The sequence below is a fragment of the Pelophylax lessonae genome, assembly GCF_965119305.1.
Source record: "Pelophylax lessonae genome assembly, chromosome: 12".
Taxonomy (NCBI): Eukaryota; Metazoa; Chordata; class Amphibia; order Anura; family Ranidae; genus Pelophylax; species Pelophylax lessonae.
This window is the reverse complement of record NC_138779.1, coordinates 216,291,658-216,318,247: the sequence shown is the minus strand read 5'-3', so window position 1 is coordinate 216,318,247 and position 26,590 is coordinate 216,291,658. Positions and strand designations below refer to the sequence as shown.

The 26,590-nt window shown below is 45.4% G+C and overlaps 1 protein-coding gene across 1 annotated transcript; it reads right to left on the bottom strand.

Moving 5' to 3' along the window:
* Positions 1 to 26,590, bottom strand: PROSER3 (proline and serine rich 3; the record flags this gene model as incomplete). The annotated part of the gene is made up of 12 exons (XM_082274792.1): positions 1 to 174; positions 2,016 to 2,097; positions 5,782 to 5,920; positions 7,703 to 8,197; positions 10,003 to 10,199; positions 11,462 to 11,568; positions 12,852 to 12,940; positions 15,147 to 15,205; positions 17,601 to 17,737; positions 20,042 to 20,280; positions 20,635 to 20,743; positions 26,160 to 26,590. 12 exons carry the CDS (start codon positions 26,588 to 26,590, stop codon positions 108 to 110), a joined length of 2,151 nt encoding a protein of 716 aa, XP_082130918.1. The 3' UTR covers positions 1 to 107.

Genomic DNA, 26,590 nt, shown 5'->3' with positions numbered 1-26,590 from the left:
TTCCTGACATTTCTTTATTGAATGGCGTAAGAAAATAGAAATCTGAATAAATAGAAAAGAATTCAACATACAATGATAAATAAGACTTAGTAAAAAGAGGAAGTCAGTCATTGGGGAATTGACTGCTTTTCACTGTTCTCACTCTCCAGCTCCGCCAATTGTAAATCCACTTCCCTGTATGGAAACAAACAGATTTTAGTGACACAATAAACCACCACTTTCACACCTCACTGCTCTGTCTGTTTACATTTTAATAAAGTTTTATTGAATGTTTTTCAAATTACAAAAAAGGTACAAAGAATGATTACAATTACAAAAGCAGTGCATCGTGCTATCCGGTCCTGGACCCTCACCCATTCGCAAGATCTTCTGAGAGAAATTTTTAGGGGATGAATCCAAGTTGTGTCCCTATGTAGATCAAGTGTTCGGCAGGGTCTCCTGGGTATGTATCAGAGGGCCAGCTGTAAACTGTCAGAGACGTTGGCAGGTAGTGTTTAATTCATGAAGCCCACACACCAGCGTTTCTCAACCAGGGTTCCATGGGACTTTAGGGTTCCTCCAGAGGTTGCTAGGGGTTCTTCGGGCAATGAGCAATTTCTGCCTCTAAGATAAGTTCCCACTGACACAATTGATCTTTTCAGCTTTCTGTAAGGAGGTAATTCTTCCCAATGACCACAAATGTAAGGAGCATTCTTTCCACTGACCATCACAGTAATGTATCATGAGTTGTAATTATAATCATTTTTAGCAGGGGTTCCCTGAGAGCAGAAATGTAATTCAAGGGTTCCTCTGTGTTGAAAAGGTTGAGAAAGGCTGCCATACACGTTCAAACGTTTGCATTGACCCCTTAGAGATTGCAGCCATTTTTTTGTCCACTAGGGCCCATGTCATCTTTTGTTCAACTTGGCTCTGTCAGCACCTGGATCACCTGCTGGTGGCACTGTGGTTCCCAGAGTAGAAGGTTGTGGTTCCGGTGTCCACCAGCAGGGTACAGGGTAAAGATACAAGGCAAAAGCGAGATCAGCATCGGGGTCAGGATTAATAGCAAGCAGAGCAAAACACTGAAGCAGGAGGTACTCAGAGGAGGGACTAAACACCCTCCCAGCAACCAGCAGATCCCAGTAATCAGTCTTCACCTGCATGGGATCTGCTGGCTGCTGGGAGGGTATTTAGTCCCTCTCCGTCAGTACCTCCCACATCAGTGTTATGCCCTGCTCACCAGATACTGCTTACCATTTATCCTGACCATGCCCCTGATCTTGCTTTTGCCTTTTATCTATACCCTGCCCCCTTGTACCTAAACCCAGTTTTTGTTCCCACCTGTTCCCCACCCCTCCAGTTTTCCCCCGCTTTCCTGTGTTCCTCACTTTTGTATATATTGTATACAGTTTATTTGCTAGTTAGGCATTGCATCATTTGGTTTGGGTTCATTTAGAGCATCACGATTGCTGTGTTTTCTGTTTGCTGGTGTTTGGGTGGATTTTTGATTCACTGTAAATAAATCTTACTTAACCACTTTAGTACCAAGCTATAGCCAAAATACGGCTACAGACCCAGAAGTGCAGAATCACGTACCTCTACGTGATTCTGTGCACAGGAGCCGCCGCCCTGCAGTAAATGCATGTGGGGGCGGTTTGGCAAGGGGTCAATACTGTTATTCTCAAATACAATTAGAGTATTAAAAAAATGAACACGTTAAAACATGTTTTTACAATTTTGTGATTTTGAGTGTCAGTAATAGAAACTTTTGGAAAAAAGTGTACCAAATAACAGCCAAGGACACACAGGGGGAGGTTCATGAAAACTGATGCACATAATCTGGATCAGCTCTGCATAGTAACCAATCAATTTCCAGGTTTTATTGTCAAAGATTAATTGAACAAGCTGAAGTTAGAAGCTGATTGGTCACTATGCACAGCTGCACCAGATTCTATGTGCACCAGTGTTTTAGTACATTTCCCCCACAGTTTTTTTCTTGTATATATCTATCAGTAAATAATAAAGGTTATCATTACCGGAGTCTGGATCGCAGAGACTGCCGCTGTTCCCGCAGAACTTGAAGCAAGGGGTCATCCCCAAACTCTGTTCCATCTGAATCTGAAATAAATTGAGGGATGGGAATCATGTTACCAAGAACAGCAGCCTATTGGTGCACTAAAAATTAGTTCTAAGTCCTGTGACACAAAATCAACGGATAGTGGGCTAAAGCCTGCTGTTGGCTAACGTCACAGAGCCAGTTTAGACAGGGATCCTGACAATGATGTCTGGAACCAGGATGTCTGGCTGGCGGCTGGCTCAGACTTCTAGTGTACCACTGAGAACCTGATCCAGCTGCTCCTACCCCCCTCCGTGGCCCAGTGCTCTAGTGAGCACTGGAGGAGGCAAAGCACAGAATGGGGACTGATAGCCACCGCTCCGTGCTCAGAGCAGACCTGAGAAAGGAGAGATCAGCGATTTTGGATCGCTCAGTTCTTAGTGTAAAGCTGGCGGGGGAAGCAATGCTGCAGCCTTCTACATACAGTGGGGAAATAAATTATTTTATCCCCCTGCAGATTTTGTAGGTTTGCCCACTTACAAAGAAATGGCGGGTCTATAATTTGTATCATAGGTGTATTTTAAATGATAGAGACAGAAAATCAACCAAAAATCCAGAAAAAAAAAAAACTTATGACACAAATGTTATAACTTTAGTTGCAGTTCAGTCAGTAAAATAAGTATTTGATCCCCAAGCAAAACATGGCTTAGGCCACTTTCCCACTTGTGCGCTCTGAAAGTCGCATTACTTGAAGCAATGTCTGTAATCTTGAGAACTATAGATCTCAACTCACATCAATGTCAAACCAAAGTAGTGTAGTGACTACTTTGAAGTCGCACAGATATGAACGGTACTCATTGGAAATCATGGAGTACGACTTGTCAATGTGACTTTGCAGTCCCAAGTCAAACAATTGTGAAAGGGGCCTTGGCACTTGGTGGAGAAACCCTTGTTGGCAAGCACAGAGGTCGGACGTTTCTTGTAGTTGGTGACCAGGTTTGCACACATCTCAGGAGGGATTTGGTCCACTCTTCTTTACAGATCTTCCCTAAATCCTTAAAGTTTGTTGGCTGTTGCTTGGAAACTCGAAGTTTCAGCTCCCTCCATAAATTTTCTGCAGGATTAAGGTCTGGAGACTGGCTAGGCCACTCCATGACCTTAATGTGCCACTCCTTTGTTGCCTTGGCAGTATGTTTTGGGTCATAGTCATACTGAAAGAACCATCCATGACCCATCTTCAATGTTCTGGCTGAGGGAGGAAGAAGGTTCTCATCCAAGATTTTACAATACATGGCCCCGCCCATTGGTCCCTCAATGCGGCAAAGTCGGCCTGTACCTTTAGCAATGAAATAGCCCCAAAGCATAATGTTTCCACATCCATGTTTGACTGTAGGGATGGTGTTCTTAGGGTCATAGTCCACATTTTTCTTCCTCCAAACACAGCGAGTCGAGTCAATGCTAAAGAGCTCAATTTTGGTCTCATTTGATTCACCCAATCCTTCTCTGAATCATTTAGATGTTCATTGGCTAACTTCAGATGGGTCTGTATATGTGCCTTTTTGAGGGGGGGGGGGGGGCCTCGCGGGCACTGCAGGATTTCAATCCATGGCGGCCTATTGTGTCACCAATGGTTTGTTTGGTGACTGTGGTCCCAACTGCCCAGGGCCGGTGCTAGACTATTTTAGGCCCTAGGCAAGACCAGCTACTTGCGCCCCCCCCCCCCAAAAAAAATAAAAAGGGAAGGAGTTAAAAACTTCTCTATGTCGTACCCAGTGACCCTGATCTGATGGTTCCTCCATGTTATGCTGTCATACCCAGTAACCCCCATAGTCCTCCATGTCACACCTGGGGACCCTGATGTCCCTCTATGTCCCACCCAGGGACCCTGATGTTTTTCCATGTCACATTCTGGGACCCCAATATTCCTCCATGTCTTGCTGTCATACCCACTGACCCTGATGTTCCTCCATGTGGCACCCAGGGACCCCCGTGTTTCTCCATGTCATGCTGTCATACCCAGTGACCCCAATGTTCCTATATGTCAGCCCAGGGGCCCCTGATGTTCCTCCATGTCATACCAGGAGAGACCCTGATGTTTTTCCATGTCACACCTGGGGACCCTGATGCACCCTAGGCGGCTGCCTAGTTTGCCTAGTTGAAGCACCGGCCCTGCAATTGCCTTGCAAACATTCACTTGCTCCTCCCTTGTAGTGGAAGAAAGGTTCTCATCCAAGATTCTACAACACATGGCCCCATCTATTGACCCCTCAACGCAGCAAAGTCGGCCTGTACCTTTAGCAGAGAAACAGCCCCAAAGCATCATGTTTAATGGTGTTCTTAGAGTCATAGTCAGCATTTTTCTTCATCCTCCTCTCATAGGCACATGTACAGTCATACCAATGAACATCTAATTGATTCAGAGGATTGGGAGAAAGGGCTGTTGGTCAGATGAGACCAAAATTGAGCTCTCTGGCAATAAACTTGGCTTTCTGTGTTTGGAGGAAGAAAATTGCTGACTGTGACCCTAAGAATACCATCCCTACAGTCAAGCACAGAGGTGGAAACATAATGCTTTGGGGCAGTTTCTCTACTAAAGGTCCATTCCAACTTTGCCGCATTGAGGGGCCATATGTTGTAAAATCTTGGATGAGAACCTTCTTCCCTCAGCCAGAACATTGAAGATGGGTCATGGATAGATGAACATCTAAATGATTCAGCGAAGGATTGGGAGAATCAATGAGACCAAAATTGAGCTCTTTAGCATTGACTCGACTGGTTGTGTTTGAAGGAAGAAAAATACGGACTATGACCCTAAGAACACCATCCCTACAGTCAAACATGGATGTGGAAACATGATGCTTTGGGGCCGTTTCATTGCTAAAGGTACAGGCCAACTTTGCCGCATTGAGGGGCCAATGGGCGGGGCCATATGTTGTAAAATCTTGGATGAGAACCTTCTTCCCTCAGCCAGAACACTGAAGATGGGTGGTGGATGGGTCTTCCAGCATGACAATGACCCAAAACATACTGCCAAGGCAACAAAGGAAATAAATGCTCAAGAAGAAGCACATTAAGGTCATGGTGTGGCCTAGCCAGTCTCTAGAGCTTAATCCTATAGAAAATTTATAGAGGGAGCTGAAACTTCGAGTTTCCAAGCGATAGCCAAGAAACCTTAAGGATTTAGAGAAGATCTGTAAAGAAGAGTGGACTAAAATCCCTCCTGAGATGTGTGCAAACCTGATAACCAACTACAAGTACCATGCCGATTTTGTAATTTTGATAAGGTACAAAGGGCGTTACCATCCAGAATGTCCTTCAGCCTTCGACAATCTCAGAAGGTCCATTTTAAATACATTTCCCTCCTGAGATGTGTGCAAACCTGGTAACCAACTACAAGAAACGTCTGACCTCTCTGCTTGCCAACAAGGGTTTCTCCACCAACTACTAAGTCATGTTTTGCTTGGGGATCAAATACTTATTTTAATCACTGAACTGCAACCTAATTTATAACATTTGTATGGTTTGTTCTTCTGGATTTTTGGTTGATATTCTGTCTCCATCATTTAAAATACACCCATGATAAAAATGATAGACCCTTAATTTCTTTGTAAGTGGGCAAACTTACACAATCTGCCGGCGATCAAATAATTATTTTCCCAACTGTAGGGGAGTTTTATTTTTATCTTACTCTACTCTTTTACTCAATAAATATCAGTTCAGCTCACAACCCCCCCCCCCCCCTTTACCTTCAGCCTCTTCCAGAAGATGAGCAGCGATTTCTAAAGGTTGTAATTCCTCCTCCTGTTCTGCAGGGGGCGTGGTGGCTCTCTTTTTGGGCTTCAGCTTTGGAGATTGCAGAGGGGAGAATAGGCGCTCAGATATCACCTGATGACATATACAGAAAAGAAAAGAGGAATGGGTGACTGATTACAGGAAGTGGAACACCCCAGCCTCAGACATTGGAGAGAATGATAATGAGGTAGCAAGTCCAGGAAAAGAAAAAGAAAAAAAAAAAAAAAAACACGGCACAACACATCACATTAACATGAAGATTTCCTTTCTCCTGGTGACAACGTGTTCATCAGAATGTCATCAGGACAGAACCTCCCCTCAACAAAACCCCTGACCCGGTTCATTTTATAGAACTGAATTTCAGTGACCTGTATATAATCGGCGTTTGGACTCTGCGTGTGTTATGTGAGCTTTCTTTAAACACTTCTGGATCGGAAGGATTTGCCCCCTTAATGACCAGGCCATTTCTAGCGATTCGGCACTGCGTTACTTTAACAAACAATTGCGCGGTCGTGTGACGCTGTACCCAAATAAAATTGATTTTTCCCCACAAATAGAGCTTTCTTTTGGCGGTATTTGATCTCCTCTGTGATTTTTATAAAACAAAAAAAAGAGTGACAATTCTGAAAAAAAAATTATATATTTTTCACATTCTGCTATATAACATTCCCCCAAAAGAAAAAAATAAATTTTTTTAACATTTTAGGCCAATTTGTTTTCTGCTACATATTTTTGGTTAAAAAAAAAAAAAATTGCAATAAGCGTATTTTGATTGGTTTGCGCAAAAGTTATCGCGTCTACCAACTACGGGAAAGATTTATGTAATTTTTATTGTTTTTTTTTTTACTAGCGATGGCGGTGATCACTGCGACATTGCGGCGGACAGATCGGACCCCTTGCTGACATTTTTGGGGGGACCAGTGACATTACTACAGTAATCAGTGCTAAAAATATGCAGGGTTACTGTAATAATGACACTGGCAGGGAAGGGGTTAACAGTGTGGGTGATCAAGGGGTTAAATTTGTACCTAGGGGTGTGTTTGTAACTGTGGGGGGCGTGGCTTGTGAAATTATCATACAGACCTGTGATCCTAAATAGAAGGATCACAGGCGCTCTGTGATCATTCCAGGGAGAAGAATGATCAGATGTGTTTACAACAGCTGACCGTCCTTCTCTCTCAGCGGGGAGCGATCGCGGGTGTCAGGCTGCAATCAGAGCCGCCTGCCCCGTGCATTGGCTTCCCCGCTGACGAGCGGAGGCGGGAGCGAGAGTGCGCCGGCGTGCGCTCGCCCCCTAGCTCCTCCCAGGCAAGCGACGTACATCTACGTCATTTTGCCTGTACGAGCCAGCCTGCCGCAGTAAAAATACAGGAGGCGGTTGATATATTTTCACAATAAAATTGTATTTTTTATACTCTGTTGTACTGTTATTTGGATGTTCAGGTCGCCCTTATAATCCCACAACCTTAGGGGAATTTTTCTTGGTATCGAATATTAAAACAGCAGCTACAGTATTTGTACGGTATTCGTAGCTGCTGACTCCATTTTTTTCTGAAGGATCCTGGAGCTCCGCTTCAAAACCCCCATGGGGTAATTGATCAAATAGGTTTCCCTTGTAAAATGCAAATGTGAAAAAAAATAAGATAATAAAATAAAATAATAATAAAATAAAATTAAAATAATAATACAATAAAATTAAATTAAAATAATAATAAAATAAAATAATAATAAAAATTAAAGAACACACACACACACACACTAATGTGTGGCAAAGCCAAAGGCATGAACATTTGATGCAAGTAGCAGATTACAACCAAAGTAAATAATGATGATAACATGTGGTCACCATCAGAGGACACCCATTGGAGGCCTCACCTGATCCATGGCTTGGTGGACTGGTGACGGAGGAGGAGGGGCTTCCTCAGCTCTGCTTTTCTCCGATGGTCTCTTACTCTTCTCTCCTTTAGATTTGACTTTTTTCTCCTCCGGCCTCTTCTGAAATCTCCTATGCGGCAGACGCTCACACACAGTCGTCTTCTCCTCTGCAGGCTGTAATAATTGTCCAGTCTCAGCTGGCGGGGGGGAGGCTGCAGGCGCGGCCGCTGGTCTTCCAGCTTTCCTCTCCGGCTTACGTTGTGTACAAGGAGGCGGCTGCTGGCTGTGGATGCAGGGTAGGACGTCACATTGGAGGTGCAGGTGCGGGGGGACGGGGCCAGGGATGGAATGGGGGGCTATATGTGGACTGGCCAGTGGAATATGGTTGTAACAGGCGGTGGAAGTTTGCATATGTGCTGGGGGATGGGGGATCTCGGCTGTCGCTGGCGGGGGAACTTGGACAACTTTCTCAGAAGAATCCACAGTCGGAAAAACCTAAAAGGCAAAAATTATACAGAATATCGAACTTCATAATCAATTTAAACTAATCTGAAATAATGAATCATAATTTTGGACGAAATTCGAATTCAAATAGTTTTCAAAAAAAAAAAAAAAATTGTCTTAGTTTCGGTTATAAAATTTTGTAAATTAGTACTTTTTCTCCTTCCCTGATGCGCGCTGAAGGGCACTAGACATGCGCAGTCCGTTTTGTTCCAGACTGAAATTCGGACAAAATTTTCATTTTTCCGGGAATTCAGTTGTATCCAAATTACAATAGTAACCAATTTAAACAAATCTGAAATAATGAATCATAATTTTGGACGAAAATTCAAATTTAAATAGTTTTCTAATTGAATTCCCAAAGAGACTAAAATAGGATACCAAATAAAGGAAAAGAATAGAATAGAAAATAAAATAATAGAATATAATAGAGTAAAACAGAGCAGAATAGAAAATAAAAGAATATAATAGAATAGAAAATAAAGTAATAGAATAGAATAAAAAATAGAATAGAATACAAAGAATATTACCATCTTCTGACTTTCGAATAGAATAGAAAATAAAATAATAGACTAGAACAGAACAAAAGAAAAGAACAGAATAGAAAGAACACTATAACCGTTTTCCGAAATTTCGAATTCAAATAGAAAAGAATATAATAGAAAAGAAAAGAATAGAAAAAAACAGACAAATAGAATGGATTGGAATAGAAAGAATATAACCATCTTCAAAAATTTTAACTTTCTGATAGAATAAATTTGATATTGAATGGTATTAGAATCAAATGTGATTCGAATCAAAACTAATTAAAACAAAACTAATTAAAGTAAACGATTTTACGTAAATAATGAATCAAAAGAAATGTATTTGTTCTGCACAGGTCTAATGGGTACTGATCACATGGTAAGGATCCTTGCTTAAATCCCGGACGAGCCCCCTTGCATAAAGTAACATGGAAACCGAGCGGCTTTACCGCTAATGTTTGTCACAAGTCTATAATATTATTTGATTGTCTTTTCAAATGTCTGTTATTTGCACAATAAATTATTTTGTTTTATAAAAAGTCACCTGCCTACACAATCCCATCTCTTTGGTTTGGAGGAACCAACATGTTTACTCCAGGATCCTTGTCATTGGCTCCTAACTGTGATCCCCACCGCTCGCCATCATACGATGTCCTCCCTGAACGAGAGTGCTTTAGCTCGCCTATCATTTCACTATACGGTGAGCGGGAAGCAGTTGATAGAAGCAGTGCAAGTACCTGAAATGTACCTGCTTTCAGCATTTTGCAAACTCTGTACAGCGAAGCTCAGACTTGGAGAGGGAGAAGCAGCACAAGCAGCCAGTGTGGTGTGCTGCAGTGCTCATGTGCAAACAGTTGGCATGCTGATATGAAGAGAGAGCAGAGTGACATAAAGATGATCTCTCCACTTTGCTGCTGCTCTATTTTCTATCCAGTCACAGGCTGGGGGCGGGACACGACTCCCGCCCATTGGGGTTGGGGCCCAAGATGGCTCCGCCTTCTATAGCCCTTAGGTGAGATGATAGAGCTCAGGCTATGGAGATTTGCTCAGGTTGGACATCCCAGCGTGCAGCCAGGGGCAGAGCGCACAAAGCTACCAAGGCAACTGACAGGCTGAAGGAGCCAAGAGAGGAGACCAGACGAGCAGAGACAGGTGCCATTGCCAAAATTCGTCCAATGAAAGTGTTGAGAGGGCCCTGACCGGTAGGCAGTGCCACCTTGTGGTGTCTGCACTTTTTGTTCCCCCCATCTGGTGCTCAGAAGAGCTATTAGATACCTGCTTGGGGATCCGGACGGGTGGAGAAGGGGAGCGTTTGCGTGTGCTCAGAGGCAAAGTTCCTTCTCGGGCCTGCTCCATCTTTCTGCGTAGTCGCCACTGGTATAAAATATCCTCCTCGGGAGGTACAGTAGGATGGGTCCTTAAAGACGGGATGGGAACGGTGACAGGTGCTCGGGAAACCGGCACAATAGGAGCTGTAAGAGGAAGTAGGAAAATCCATGAATATCACTTATGACTGAGATACACTATATTGTCAAAAGTATTGGGACACCTGCCTTTACACGCACATGAACTTTAATGGCATCCCAGTCTTAGTCCGTAGGGTTCAATATTGAGTTGGCCCACCCTTTGCAGCTATAACAGCTTCAACTCTTCTGGGAAGGCTGTCCACAAGGTATAGGAGTGTGTCTATGGGAATGTTTGACCATTCTTCCAGAAGCGCATTTGTAAGGTCAGGCACTGATGTTGGAGAAAAGGCCTGGCTCAAAGTCTGCGCTCCAATTCATCCCAAAGGTGTTCTATCGGGTTGAGGTCAGGACTCTGTGAAGGCCAGTCAAGGTTTTCCACCCCAAACTCGTTCATCCATGTCTTTATGGACCTTGCTTTGTGCACTGGTGTGCAGTCATGTTGGTACAGGAAGGGGCCATCCCCAAACTCCTCCCACAAAGTTGGGAGCATGAAATTGTCCAGAATGTCTTGCTTTGTGTACTGGTCCAAATCTTTTGGTGGAGGGATTATGGTGTGGGGTTGTTTTTCAGGGGTTTGGCCCCTTAGTTCCAGTGAAGGGAACTCTTAAGGCATCGGCATACCAAGACATTTTGGACAATTTCATTACTGTAGTAATATCACTGGTCCCCCCAAAAATGTCAGTTAGGGGTCCGATCTGTCCACCGCAATGTCGCAGTCCCGCTAAAAATCGAAGATCGCCGCCATTACTAGTAAAAAAAAAAAAAAAAAAGACGACATAAATCTTTCCCCTAGTTTATAGATGCGATAACTTTTGCGCAAACCAATCAAAATACACTTATTGGGATTTTTTTTTACCAAAAATATGTAGCAGAATACAAATTGGCCTAAAATGATGAAAATTTTTGATTTTTACATTTTTTTATTGGTCATGTTATATAGCAGAAAGTGAAAAATATTGCTCCCCTCCTCCTTCCCCCGCCGCCAAGCCGATCCAAATGCGCATGCGCAGTAGTGACCTGCCCGTGAAGCCACAAGGCTTCACTGTTGGGTTCCCTGACCGGTAATGGCGGTGGCAGCACCCGATAGCCGATGGAAACTTCGGCTGTGGTGCCGACGTCGCTGGACTCCAGGACAAGTAAGTGTCCTATTATTAAAAGTCAGCAGCTACAGTATGTGTACAGTGTGTGTAGCTGCTAAAGGCAGGCGTCCCAATACTTTTGATAACACAGTGTGTGTTATGATGTCATGTTAGTGGATCTCTCATTACCTCTGTCCAGTGAAGACGATCGGATCCCGCTGACATCACTCACAGATGATGGAGATGATCCCACCCCTTCGGAGCTCACATGACCCTCGGAACTAAGGGACGACTCACTTACAAGAGAAACATAAGTAATCACTCTGAGCTCCAAAAGGCTCCCTACATTTATATAGTTATAATGATCAATGCACAGCAACCAATCAATATTCAGATTTCATTATTTGTTCAAACACAACAAAGCCAATAGCTGATTGGCTACTGTATGTGAAAAACTGGATTTCTGACTTAACATAAAATCATTTTCTCTTAGGTTCATTGACAGACGGAGTCCTCTGATGCATATCAGTAAGGTAGTACCGCCCCCTACAGGAGGCCTACTGATATGCATCAGAGGACTGCGTCTGTCAATGAACGGTAGAGAAAACTGGATTTCTGACTTACCGTAAAATCCTTTTCTCTTCGGTTCATTGACAGACCCAGTCCTCTGATGCATATCAGTAGGCCTCCTGTAGGGGGCAATATTATCCTACTGATCAGAGGACTGCGTCCGTCAACGGTAGAGAAAACTGGATTTTTGACTTACCGTAAAATCCTTTTCTCTTCGGTTCATTGACAGACCCAGTCCTCTGATGCATATCAGTAGGCCTCCTGTAGGGGGCAGTATTATCCTACTGATCAGAGGACTGCGTCTGTCAACGGTAGAGAAAACTGGATTTTTGACTTACCGTAAAATCCTTTTCTCTTCGGTTCATTGACAGACGCAGTCCTCTGATGCATATCAGTAAGGTAGTACCACCCCCTACAGGAGACCTACTGATATGCATCAGAGGACTGCGTCTGTCAATGAACGGTAGAGAAAACTGGATTTTTGACTTACCGTAAAAATACTTTTCTATTATGCATCAGAGGACTGCGTCTGTCAATGAACCTATCAGTAAGGTAATACCACCCCCTACAGGAGGCCTACTGATATGCATCAGAGGACTGCGTCTGTCAATGAACGGTAGAGAAAACTGGATTTTTGACTTACCGTAAAATCCTTTTCTCTTACGTTCATTGATGGACGCAGTCCTCTGATGCATATCAGTAAGGTAATACCGCCCCCTACAGGAGGCCTACTGATATGCATCAGAGGACTGCGCCCCTTAAGGAACGGTAGAGAAAACTGGATTTTTGACTTACCGTAGAATCCTTTTCTCTTATGCATCAGAGGACTGCGTCTGTCAATGAACCTATCAGTAAGGTAATACTGCCCCCTACAGGAGGCCTACTGATATGCATCAGAGGACTGCGTCCGTCAATGAACGATAGAGAAATATTCAAAGGCTTACAGAATATGCTTTTATATCCATCGGGTATCTTGTAATGTGTATTCAGCCCTTAAGGTGGCGCTCACCTGTGGAGGATCAGCTTTCTTGCTCGCTCCTGCAGACCAAGAATATCCACATCCTCAGGGGATACTTTGGAGTCATTCAGGGACCCGTCCTTCAAGAGAAAGGAAGAAAAAAACATAAAAAAATGGACAGAGTTACTATATATTGAGGTTTGTAGTTCCTCAGTTAGCCCCCCGTTTGCACCAAATCCAACTTTGAAATTGCGCGACTTCACTTGAAATCGCAAGATTTCAAACCTGCATGTCAGTGCGACTTGGCTGAGATCTGTGCGACTTCATGCATGCATGTCTATGCAAGCTGAACCTGAAATCACCAAAAATAGTGCAGGAACTTGGTGCGTCACCGCAAAGTCAGCATCGCACCAATTTCAACGGTTCCATTGCCAACTTGTGGACCTGTCAAATGGCATGACAAGTCGCACCGGTGTGAATGGGGGCTAAATAAAAAGCTTTGGGTTGCCCCCACCATGCTGCACCCACATCACTCTTTCTCAAGCCGACTCGCTCTCCTCCCTCGCCCCCGCAATCCCTCCTCCCTGGCTGCGATTAGTAGGAGCGGGAGCTCTGAAGAAGAGGCGCAGCCTCGAAACGCGTAAGCCTATAAGGCTTTGGGGGCCGATTCATTCCTGATCTCGAAGCTGAGGATTTTATGCTTTTATCAAGAACTCGTTTGTGAGTATTTTTATTATAGTACCTTTTGAAGGATAATGCACTAGGCCGGTGCGCCCTTGTGTTTGTTTGTCATTTATAGTGGTCCCAGACTACCCTGGTCTTGTAAGGGGCTGCAGGGCCGAAGCTTTCCAGAGTTACCGTGTCAATAGTTCTCAACATCTGCAAGTTTGTAGCCGAGGTGGATAGAGGCTTGCACCACTCAGAGCAAAGGGGACACGGTTTACTTGTTAGTTAGCACAGGTATTAGGAGGGGGGAGGGGACAGTTTTAAGGCTAGTGAGTTGTAAGCTGGAATTCTACTTTAATAGCCAAAAACCAACAGAATAATCTCTCCATTCACAGACCCGGCCAGCAGAGGTCTATGGCTCAGCATTTAAAGTGATTGTAAAGTCTTGTTTTCCTATAGAAATAACAAACATTTTATTACCCTACTGATCAGAGGACTGCGTCTGTCAATGAACGGTAGAGAAAACTGGATTTTTGACTTGCCGTAAAATCCTTTTCTCTTAGGTTCATTGACAGACGCAGTCCTCTGATGCATATCAGTAAGGTAATACCGCCCTCCACAGGAGGTCTACTGATATGCATCAGAGGACTGCGTCTGTCAATGAACCTAAGAGAAAGGATTTTACGGCAAGTCAAAAATCCAGTTTTCTCTACCGTTCATTGACAGATGCAGTCCTCTGATGCATATCAGAAAGGTAATACCGGCCTCTACAGGAGGTCTACTGATATGCATCAGAGGACTGCGTCTGTCAATGAACCTAAGAAAAAAGGATTTTACGGCAAGTCAAAAATCCAGTTTTCTCTACCGTTCATTGACAGACGCAGTCCTCTGATGCATATCAGTAAGGTAATACCGCCCTCTACAGGAGGCCTACTGATATGCATCAGAGGACTGTGTCTGTCAATGGACCGTAGAGAAAAGGATTTTACGGCAAGACAAAAATACAGTTTTCTCTACCGTTCATTGACAGATGCAGTCCTCTGATGTATATCAGTAAGGTAATACCGCCCCCTACAGCAGGCCTACTGATATGCATCAGAGGACTCCGTCCGTCAATGAACGATAGAGAAATATTCAAAGGCGCACAGAATATGCTTTTATATCCATCGGGTATACTTGGTTTTGCACAGAGCAGCCTGGATCCTCCTCTTCTCGGGTCCCTTTTTGGCTCTCCTGGCCCCTCCCTCCTGTTCAGTGCCCCCACAGCAAGTAGCTTCCTATTGGGGCACCCGAGCCGAGTCACAGCTCCCTGTGTCCATTCAGACATGAAGCCCCGCCCCAGCACCACCCCCTCTCTCTCCCAATTAGCTAGCTGGATTTGATTGACAGCAGCGGCAGCCAATGTCGCCACTGCTGTGTCTCAGCCAATCAGGAGGGAGGATTTTGGATGACCGAGACACTCGTGGATATCGCTGGATAGAAAGGGAGCTCAGGTAAGTACTATGGTGGCCCACGGAGGCTGCAGAATACGTTTTTTTTTTTTAACTATGAAAAAAATCAACCTGAATGAGCAAGATAAACGCACTGCCACATATCCACACCGGTAAGATTGTGAATTGCGTGCAATCATCTCTCACTACAGAATTAGAATGTAAAATTTAAAGCAGAACAAAGAATTACCGCCAGAGGAGGAGTTCTATCCAAACTTAGAGGAGAAAATCCGAGAGCAGCCGAAATTCCTGCAAGAAAAAGAAACAAATGAAATTTCTGTGAATGAATTTACATTGACTTCTTTAATGCTAGCAGCACCGTATGAAAAAATGACACTTCCTCCCCCTCCCCCGCTGTGGTAGTAGTAAAGGGAGGAAGCCCGGTGTCAGCTCCATGTGACAATGCAGAAGCAAATGGAATACTGAAACATACAATATATATGATGGCACGATGGGAGTCCCCCCATCCTGGGTGCACCCTGTATACACAGATGGGAGTCCCCCATCCTGGGTGCACCCTGTATACACAGATGGGAGTCCCCCCATCCTGGGTGCACCCTGTATACACAGATGGGAGTCCCCCCATCCTGGGTGCACTCTGTATACACAGATGGGAGTCCCCCCATCCTGGGTGCACTCTGTATACACAGATGGGAGTCCCCCCATCCTGGGTGCACTCTGTATACACAGATGGGAGTCCCCCCATCCTGGGTGCACCCTGTATACACAGATGGGAGTCCCCCGATTCTGGGTGTACTCTGTGTATACAGATGGGAGTCCCCCGATCCTGGGTGCACCCTGTATACACATATGGTAGTCCCCCGATCCTGGGTGCACCCTGTATACACAGATGGGAGTCCCCCCATCCTGGGTGCACTCTGTATACACAGATGGGAGTCCCCCAACCCTGGGTGCAGCCTGTATACACAGATGGGAGTCCCCCGATCCTGGGTGCACCCTGTATACACATATGGTAGTCCCCCGATCCTGGGTGCACCCTGTATACACAGATGGGAGTCCCCCGATCCTGGGTGCGCCCTGTATACACAGATGGGAGTCCCCCGATCCTGGGTGCACCCTGTATACACAGATGGGAGTCCCCCGATCCTGGGTTCACCCTGTATACACAGATGGGAGTCCCCCGATCCTGGGTGCGCCCTGTATACACAGATGGGAGTCCCCCGATCCTGGGTGCAGCCTGTATACACATATGGTAGTCCCCCGATCCTGGGTGCACCCTGTATACACAGATGGGAGTCCCCCGATCCTGGGTGCAGCCTGTATACACAGATGGGAGTCCCCCGATCCTGGGTGCAGCCTGTATACACAGATGGGAGTCCCCCGATCCTGGGTGCACCCTGTATACACAGATGGGAGTCCCCACGATCCTGGGTGCAGCCTGTATACACAGATGGGAGTCCCCCGATCCTGGGTGCACCCTGTATACACAGATGGGAGTCCCCACGATCCTGGGTGCACCCTGTATACACAGATGGGAGTCCCCCGATCCTGGGTGCACCCTGTATACACAGATGGGAGTCCCCCCATCCTGGGTGCAACCTGTATACACAGATGGGAGTCCCCCGATCCTGGGTGCACCCTGTATACAGAGATGGGAGTCCCCCCATCCTGGGTGCACTCTGTATACACAGATGGGAGTCCCCCCATCCTGGGTGCACCCTGTATACACAGATGGGAGTCCCCCCATCCTGGGTGCACCCTGTATACACAGATGGGAGTCCCCCCATCCTGGGTGCACCCTGTATACACAGATGGGAGTCCCCCGATCCTGGGTGCACTCTGTATACACAGATGGGAATCCCCCCATGCTGGGTGCACCCTGTATACACAGATGGGAGTCCCCCGATCCTGGGTGCACTCTGTATACACAGATAGGAGTCCCCCGATCCTGGGTGCACTCTGTATACACAGATGGGAATCCCCCCATGCTGGGTGCACCCTGTATACACAGATGGGAGTCCCCCGATCCTGGGTGCACTCTGTATACACAGATGGGAGTCCCCCGATCCTGGGTGCACTCTGTATACACAGATGGGAGTCCCCCGATCCTGGGTGCACTCTGTATACACAGATGGGAGTCCCCCGATCCTGGGTGCACTCTGTATACACAGATGGGAGTCCCTCGATCCTGGGTGCACCCTGTATACACAGATGGGAGTCCCCCCATCCTGGGTGCACCCTGTATACACAGATGGGAGTCCCCCAGTCTTCTCTCCCTGCTTTTACACCCTAAGTACCAGACAACAGCACTGTGACCCCCGCACATTGCATGCTGTTGCAGCGTGGCACCATTCACTTACATGAGATGTATGAGATGTGCTGAATGGCTGTTACCATTTGCCAAACGCCACAGGGGGGTATAATTCCTGCCGCCACAGAAAAGCAAAGTATCACCGCTGTGGCATCTGTACACCCCTGGCCACTGCCTCTGCAGCAAAAGCAGGAGCAGTTGGAGGGGTGGCACAAACATGGCTCAACTGAGGAGTTTTTCTGCCCCTTTTCCTTCACAAGTTTAAACAAGGCCAAAAAGTATGGGCCAGCATCCCCTGGTCCCTGTGCTAAGAGGGATCGGTTTTAAACCTGTGCCGGGGGTTGCTTTGAAGCCCCAATATTTAGGAGTCACCTGAGCCTGGCCGGAACCTCTGAGCATCCGGACTGTCCGGTGAGGTCTGCAGCCACCAAAATTCCTTCATAGCGGACTGAGGGGGAGAACGTTCCAGGCGGCTGGCGGGGCGTCCAGTTCGAAACCTCGCCATGTACCTGTAAGAATGGAAATAACAAAATATGTGAGATGGTGACCGTGTAGCAAACAGGCGCAAGCACTACACAGAAAGGAACAATAGGGGGCGCCAGGTAAGTGCAGCATCAATGGGTTTAATATGATTAAAAAAATAAATCAAAGAGCTTCTTTGCATTTATATTTCTGGGAGTTTGCATTTGGCTTAAGGATCGGGCCGTTTCTGCCACTTTTTTTTTTTTTTACAAGTAAATGTCAGTATTTTTTGCTAAAAAAATACTTGGAACCCCCAAACATTTTATATATATATGTGTGTGTGTGTTTTGTTTTTTTAAAGGAGAGGCCCTAAAATATAAATTGGTGGGTGTTGCAATTTCTTTTATTTGACAAGGTCTTCCAAATGCATTTTTGTACAAATAATCATCAGTATTTTTTGCTAAAAAAAAAAAAAAAGAAGACTTTTGGAACCCCCAAACATATACACATATATATATACACACACACACACACACACACACACATATATATATATATATATATATATATATATATATATATATACATACATACATACACACACACACTTTTATATTTTATATCAAAAACCCTAGAGAATAAAATGGCAATCTTTTTGATTTGTAATGTCACACGGTATTTGCGCAGCAGTTTTTCAAATGCAATTTTTTTGGAAAAAATACACTTTAATTAATTTTTAAAAAAATTCAAAACACCAATATATAACCCAATTTATTTTTATTTTTTTGTAAAATATTAGTTCATGTGGTGAGGAGACCACTTCCAGTCTGGCCCTTTTTGTTTACATGTGACAATTAGTATTTTTTAGCTAAAAAATTACCTAAAACCCCCAAAGATTATGAATATATATATATTATTTTTTTTTTTGTTATATATATATATATATATATATATATATATATATATATATATATATATATATATATATATAAAGGAGAGGCCCTAAAGAATAAATTGGTGGGTGTTGCAATTTTTGTTTATTTGACAAGGTATTTCAAATGCATTTTTGTTCAAGTCAGTATTTTTGCTAAAAAATTACTTTTAGAATCTCTCTCTCTATCTATACATATATACACATTATATATATATATATATATATTTTTTTTTTTTTTTTAGTCAGAAACCCTAGAGAATAAAATAGCGATTGTTTAAATTTTTAATGTCACACGGTATTGCGCAGCAGTTTTTCAAACGCAATTTTTTTGAAAAAAATACACTTGCTAAAAAATGATTTTTAGAACACCCAAACATTATATATCTATATCTATCATTTTTTTTTTTTTTATCATAAACCCTTGAAATTAAAATGCAGATTGTTTCAGTTTTTAATGTCACGCGGTATTTGCACATTTACGTATGTGAGTGCGACTTACGTATGCATTTGCAACTGTGCGCCACCACAAAGGGATGGGGTCGCTTTTAAAAATAACGGATCGCTTGCATTAAAAATAAAAAACTTCCGCCCTAGACTGGAAGTGACGTCGCTCTGGTCCTCCAAGATCATAGAGGTGGGGAGAGACTGGTTTCACCTCTATGGACAGCTGCGTGAACAGTCAAATTGTTTCCCGCGATCCCTGGTAAAAGCGGACATTTCCTCGCTATGACCGACTCCTCATTGGTTGGCTCAGACATTACCTCGCTATGACTGACTCCTCATTGGTTGGCTCAGACATTACCTCGCTATGACCGACTCCTCATTGGTTGGCTCAGACATTACCTCGCTATGACTGAAACCTCATTGGTTGGCTCAGACATTACCTCGCTATGACTGAAACCTCATTGGTTGGCTCAGACATTACCTCGCTATGACTGACTCCTCATTGGTTGGCTAAGGCATTATCTCGCTATGACTGAATCCTCATTGGTTGGCTCAGACATTACCTCGCTATGACTGACTCCTCATTGGTTGGCTCAGACATTACCTCGCTATGACTGACTCCTCATTGGTTGGCTCAGACATTACCTCGCTATGACTGACTCCTCATTGGTTGGCTCAGACATTACCTCGCTATGACTGACTCCTCATTGGTTGGCTCAGACATTACCTCGCTATGACCGACTCCTCATTGGTTGGCTCAGACATTACCTCGCTATGACTGAATCCTCATTGGTTGGCTCAGACATTACCTCGCTATGACTGACTCCTCATTGGTTGGCTCAGACATTACCTCGCTATGACTGAATCCTCATTGGTTGGCTCAGACATTACCTCGCTATGACCGAATCCTCATTGGTTGGCTCAGACATTACCTCACTATGACTGACTCCTCATTGGTTGGCTCAGACATTACCTCGCTATGACCGAATCCTCATTGGTTGGCTCAGATCCTCCATGTATTTCAGTCCCCATCCTGTCCTGTTCTGGAGTCTTACTGCTGCCTTCAGATGAGGGCCAGGACTCATCGAAGGGCCCCGAAGAGTCCGAGTCCGGGAGGCCGGAGACGAACCTCTGTGATCCCGCCAGGAAGTGGAGGTCAGGAGGACTCAGAGAATCAGAAAGATGATGAGGAAGACGGACGGGACTGAGAACCTGGAAGGAAACGTTCATTATAAACTCCGCTCCACAGGAAAAGGAATTCCCCCCCCCCCCCCCCAGGAGAAAACACAGAAAAAAGGGGTTTCCTTTCCATTGGATTGGTTCTTATGTACAATACACATTGCTCATCTGCTTCTCTCTCCTGAAGGACGGGGCCATTCTTGTTCTGGCATCATCCTGCTACAAAGTTACAATGTACAGTCTGATCTCTGGGGGAGGGGGGGGGGGGGAGACTGAGGAAATGCTTCCTCGTGATTGCAGCAGACTGATGACATCATCTTGGTGCAGACAAAGTCACAGAGGTATTTGCCATCACATGGTCCTGTAGGGTCAGTAAGTTGCACTCACGGTTTGTTTCTGCTCCTCAGAAAGCTCCTGGGGCTGAGATGGCCGATAGTGAGTTCTGCCGCTCACCGGGGGAGGGAAGGGATTTCCCTGATTGGAGAATACCGCCAGGCTGCAAATAAAGAGAGAGGAGAGAGTGACGTGATAGGCCGGTGATGTACAATCCAGGGATACACAGGAAGACATCTCACTGATCAATCATCCGTGTAAAACCTCATTATTGGATCCATAACTCCGCCCACCCATCACCTGACCCATAACTCCACCCACCCATCACCTGACCCATAACTCCACCCACCCATCACCTGACCCATAACTCCACCCACCCATCACCTGACCCATAACTCCACCCACCCATCACCTGACCCATAACTCCACCCACCTATCTCCTGACCCATAACTCCACCCACCTATCACCTGACCCATAACTCCACCCACCCATCACCTGACCCATAACTCCACCCACCTATCTCCTGACCCATAACTCCACCCACCCATCTCCTGACCCATAACTCCACCCACCTATCTCCTGACCCATAACTCCACCCACCTATCTCCTGACCCATAACTCCACCCACCTATCACCTGACCCATAACTCCACCCACCCATCACCTGACCCATAACTCCACCCACCCATCACCTGACCCATAACTTCACCCACCCATCACCTGACCCATAACTCCACCCACCTATCTCCTGACCCATAACTCCACCCACCCATCTCCTGACCCATAACTCCACCCACCTATCACCTGACCCATAACTCCACCCACCTATCACCTGACCCCCGATCTGACACCATATATAATGGGACTGAAAAAAGAAAATCAGGTGCGCTAAATTCACATGTGTCACACATCAAAACTTGGGTGTGTCACTATAATAAGTAACCAACCAACCTCTGCAGTGTGTACCTTGGTTGATGTGCACTAAGAGGGTGTATGGTATTACCAGAAACCCTGGTGCAGACAAATAAAGGTGATGGATGAAGTAATAATTTTCAATGTGATAATAACAACATAATCAAATGGTGCTTCACAAATAATGCAAAATAAAGTCCAAAACTTCAGTGTGAACCACCTAAAGTGTATGTACACCCCTGGGGGGTACACAAGTCCCAAAATCCCACACAAATAATACAGTCCACAAACGTGTATTGGATAAAACTGTGAAGGTGCAATGGTTCCACCACCTGGATGGGGATTAGCCTCTTACCATAAGAAAGAGGTCAAGGGCGGATAATTAACCCAGTAGTGTCCTAGGGGTCCCGGGGGTCACCTTGGGATGTGCAGACAAAATTGGCCTCTTACCAGATCGCTCCAAGTATGGGCAAGTTGTCTCACTTTTCGTATTATATCCCAATCCCGGTCCTCTATCTTCCTGGGGGTTCTCTCTATTTCCCGGATGGAGGCTTCAGCTTGTGGCTCATGAAAATAAATTAGACCATAGTGCAGTACCTTGGGTGGTTTTATTAACAAAAGTAGATGCACTTACATTTACAATGGGACTGACCGCTTCTTGGAATGGGAAAGACGCAACTCCATGGGAGACACTTCCAGTCCCGACCTTTACTGACACTTTTTGTTTACATGTAAGAAATCAGGATTTTTTTTGCTAGAAAATTACCTAAAACCGCCAAACATTATATATATATATATATATATACACACAGTATCTCACAAAAGTAAGTACACTCCTCACATTTCTGTAAATATTTTATTCTACCTTTTCATGTGACAACACTGAAGAAATTACACTTTGCTACAATGTAAAGTAGTGAGTGTACAGCTTGTATAACAGTGTACATTTGCTGTCCCCTCAAAATAACTCAACACACAGCCATTAACTTTTCCGGACCGCCCGCCACAGATATACTGCGACAGGCAGCTCCTCCTGCGCGAACCGACGTAACTCTACGTCAGTTGCGCGCCTGCAGCTAGGGGGTGAGCGCACGCCGCCGCCGGCACGCTCCCGCCCCCACACAGCAGCGGGGACTCTGATGCACGGGGCAAGCCGCTCCGATTGCTGCCTGACACCCGCGATCGCTCCCCGCTGAGAAAGAATGTATACAGTTGGTTTGGGCTGCTCATTCACAAGAATTATGTGTATATATATATACAGTGGGTACGGAAAGTATTCAGACCCCCTTAAATGTTTCACTCTTTGTTATATTGCAGCCATTTGCTAAAATCATTTAAGTTCATTCTTCTTCCTCATGAATGTACACATAGCACCCCATACTGACAGAAAAACACAGAATTGTTGACATTGTTGCAGATTTATTAAAAAAGAAAAACTGAAATATCACATCGTCCTAAGTATTCAGACCCTTTGCTCAGTATTTAGTAGAAGCCCCCTTTTGATCTAATACAGCCAGGAGTCTTTTTGGGAAAGATGCAACAAGTCTTTCACACCTGGATTTGGGGATCCTCTGCCATTCCTCCTTGCAGATCCTCTCCAGTTCTGTCAGGTTGGATGGTAAACGTTGGTGGACAGCCATTTTTAGGTCTCTCCAGAGAAGCTCAATTGGGTTTAAGTCAGGGCTCTGGCTGGGCCATTCAAGAACAGTCACGGAGTTGTTGTGAAGCCACTCCTTCGTTATTTTAGCTGTGTGCTTAGGGTCATTGTCTTGTTGGAAGGTAAACCTTCGGCCCAGTCTGAGGTTCAGAGCACTCTGGAGAAGGTTTTTGTCCAGGATATCCCTGTACTTGGCCGCATTCATCTTTCCCTCGATTGCAACCAGTCGTCCTGTCCCTGCAGCTGAAAAACACCCCCACAGCATGATGCTGCCACCACCACTTCACTGTTGGGACTGTATTGGACAGGTGATGAGCAGTGCCTGGTTTTCTCCACACATACCGCTTAGAATTAAGGCCAAAAAGTTCTATTTTGATCTCATCAGACCAGAGAATCTTATTTCTCACCATCTTGGAGTCCTTCAGGTGTTTTTTAGCAAACTCCATGCGGGCTTTCATGTGTCTTACACTGAGGAGAGGCTTCCGTCGGGCCACTCTGCCATAAAGCCCCGACTGGTGGAGGGCTGCAGTGATGGTTGACTTTCTACAACTTTCTCCCATCTCCTGACTGCATCTCTGGAGCTCAGCCACAGTGATCTTTGGGTTCTTCTTTACCTCTCTCACCAAGGCTCTTCTCCCCCGATAGCTCAGTTTGGCCGGACGGCCAGCTCTAGGAAGGGTTCTGGTCGTCCCAAACGTCTTCCATTTGAGGATTATGGAGGCCACTGTGCTCTTAGGAACCTTAAGTGCAGCAGAAATCTTTTTGTAACCTTGGCCAGATCTGTGCCTTGCCACAATTCTGTCTCTGAGCTCTTCAGGCAGTTCCTTTGACCTCATGATTCTCATTTGCTCTGACATGCATTGTGATCTGGAAGGTCTTATATAGACAGGTGTGTGGCTTTCCTAATCAAGTCCAATCAGTATAATCAAACACAGCTGGACTCAAATAAAGGTGTAGAACCATCTCAAGGATGATCAGAAGAAATGGAAAGCACCTGAGTTAAATATATGAGTGTCACAGCAAAGGGTCTGAATACTTAGGACCATGTGATATTTCAGTTTTTCTTTTTTAATAAATCTGCAACAATGTCAACAATTCTGTGTTTTTCTGTCAGTATGGGGTGCTATGTGTACATTCATGAGGAAGAAGAATGAACTTAAATGATTTTAGCAAATGGCTGCAATATAACAAAGAGTGAAAAATGTAAGGGGGTCTGAATACTTTCCGTACCCACTGTATATATATATATATATATATATATATATATATATACACACACACACATATATATATACACATAAAAAGTACAGTAAAACTGCAGGAAAGGGCACTGGGGGGCAATGTAATGTGATTTTATTTTGCAATGTATCAGTGTGTTTGGTGTGTTTCACATTTGAATTTGCCACCGGTTCCACCCCCCCTGCGAACGTCACGTCGCCGGAGACGGAAGCCGGGGCTCGCAGATGATCGGGAGGAAGCTCCGCCGCCGCACACCGCCCGCATACATCGCTGGATCCCGGAGAAAAGGTAAGTAAAACCTCTACCAGGATCCAGCGATCTTCCTAGCGCTACCCCGAGTGTGGCTCGGGGTTACCGCTTTTGGCTCTAAAGTCTAACCCCGTCACGCTCGGGAATACCGCTAGGAAGGTTAACCCCTTGATCACCCACAGTGTTAACCCCTTCCCTGCCAGTGTCCTTAGTACAGTGACAGTGCATATTTTTAGCACTGATTACTGTAGTAATGTCACTGGTCTCCCCAAAAGTGTCACAAATGTCAGTCAGGGGTCCGATCTGTCCACCGCAATGTCGCAGTCCCGCTAAAAATCGCAGATCGCCATTACTAGTAAAAAAAAAACCAAACAAAAAAAAAAACACAACAATAAAAATGACATAAATCTTTCCCGTAGTTTGTAGATGCGATAACTTTTGCACAAACCAATCAAAATACGCTTATTGCTATTTTTTTTTACCAAAAATATGTAGCAGAAAACAAATTGGCCTAAAATGTTAAAATAATTTGATTTTTAATTTTTTTTTTTTTGAGAACGCTGTATAGCAGAATGTAATAAATATTGTTTTTTTTTTTTTTTTTTTTTTCCAGAATTGTCGCTCTTTTTTTGTTTATAGCGCAAAAATTAAAAAATCGCACAGGTGATCAAATACCACCAAAAGAAAGCTCTGTTTGTGGGAAAAAAAGGACATCAATTTTATTTGGGTACAGCGTCGCACAACCGCGCAATTGTTAGTTAAAGTAACGCAGTGCCGAATTGCTAAATATGGCCTGGTCATTAAGGGGGGTAAAACCTTCCGGTCCAGACATTGTTAAAAAAAAAACAAACAAACATGATACTTACCTGCTCTGTAGTTGATTTTCCACAGAGCAGCCCGGATCCTCCTCTTCTCGGGTCCCCGCCAGTACTGGCTCCTCCCCCTGCTGAGTGCCCTAAGGTAAAGCTGGGGGGCACTCATGTGTGCTCTCTCCTGAGCCGCCTCTGTGTGTCCATAAGACACACACAACACGGCTCCCCCCTTCACTGGCTGCGATTGACAGCAGGAGTCAATGGCTGTTAACCCTAGCTGATGAGAAGGGAGAGACTCAGGAGAGCTGCTGCTCTTGTGCATATTGCTGGATCAAGATGGGGCTCAGGTAAGTATCAGGGGGATGGGGGGGGGCTGAGCGGGGAGCTGCACATACAATGCATGAAGGTATAAAAAAAAAAACACTTTTAGGAATGCCAGTCCCACCTGAAGTCACAAGTGCCGCCATTGGCGTGGTAAAATGCCCACAGAACCCGGGCACACCAGAACCCGGGCACACCAGAACCCGGGCACACCAGGACCCAGGCACACCAGGACCCAGGCACACCAGGACCCAGGCACACCAGAACCCAGGCACACCAGAACCCAGGCACACCAGAACCCAGGCACACCAGAACCTGGGCACACCAGAACCCGGGCACACCAGAACCCGAGCACACCAGAACCCGAGCACACCAGAACCCAAACACACCAGAACCCGAGCACACCAGAACCCAGGCACACCAGAACCCAGGCACACCAGAACCCGGGCACACCAGAACCCGGGCACACCAGAACCCGGGCACACCAGAATCCAGGCACACCAGAACCCGGGCACACCAGAACCCGAGCACACCAGAAACCAGGCACACCAGAACCCAGGCACACCAGAACCCGGGCACACCAGAACCCGGGCACACCAGAACCCGGGCACACCAGAACCCGGGCACACCAGAACCCGGGCACACCAGGACCCAGGCACACCAGATCCCGGGCACACCAGAACCCAGGCACACCAGAACCCAGGCACACCAGAACCCAGGCACACCAGAACCCAGGCACACCAGAACCCAGGCACACCAGAACCCGGGCACACCAGAACCCGGGCACACCAGAACTGTACACAGCCTTGGCCAAGGTCAT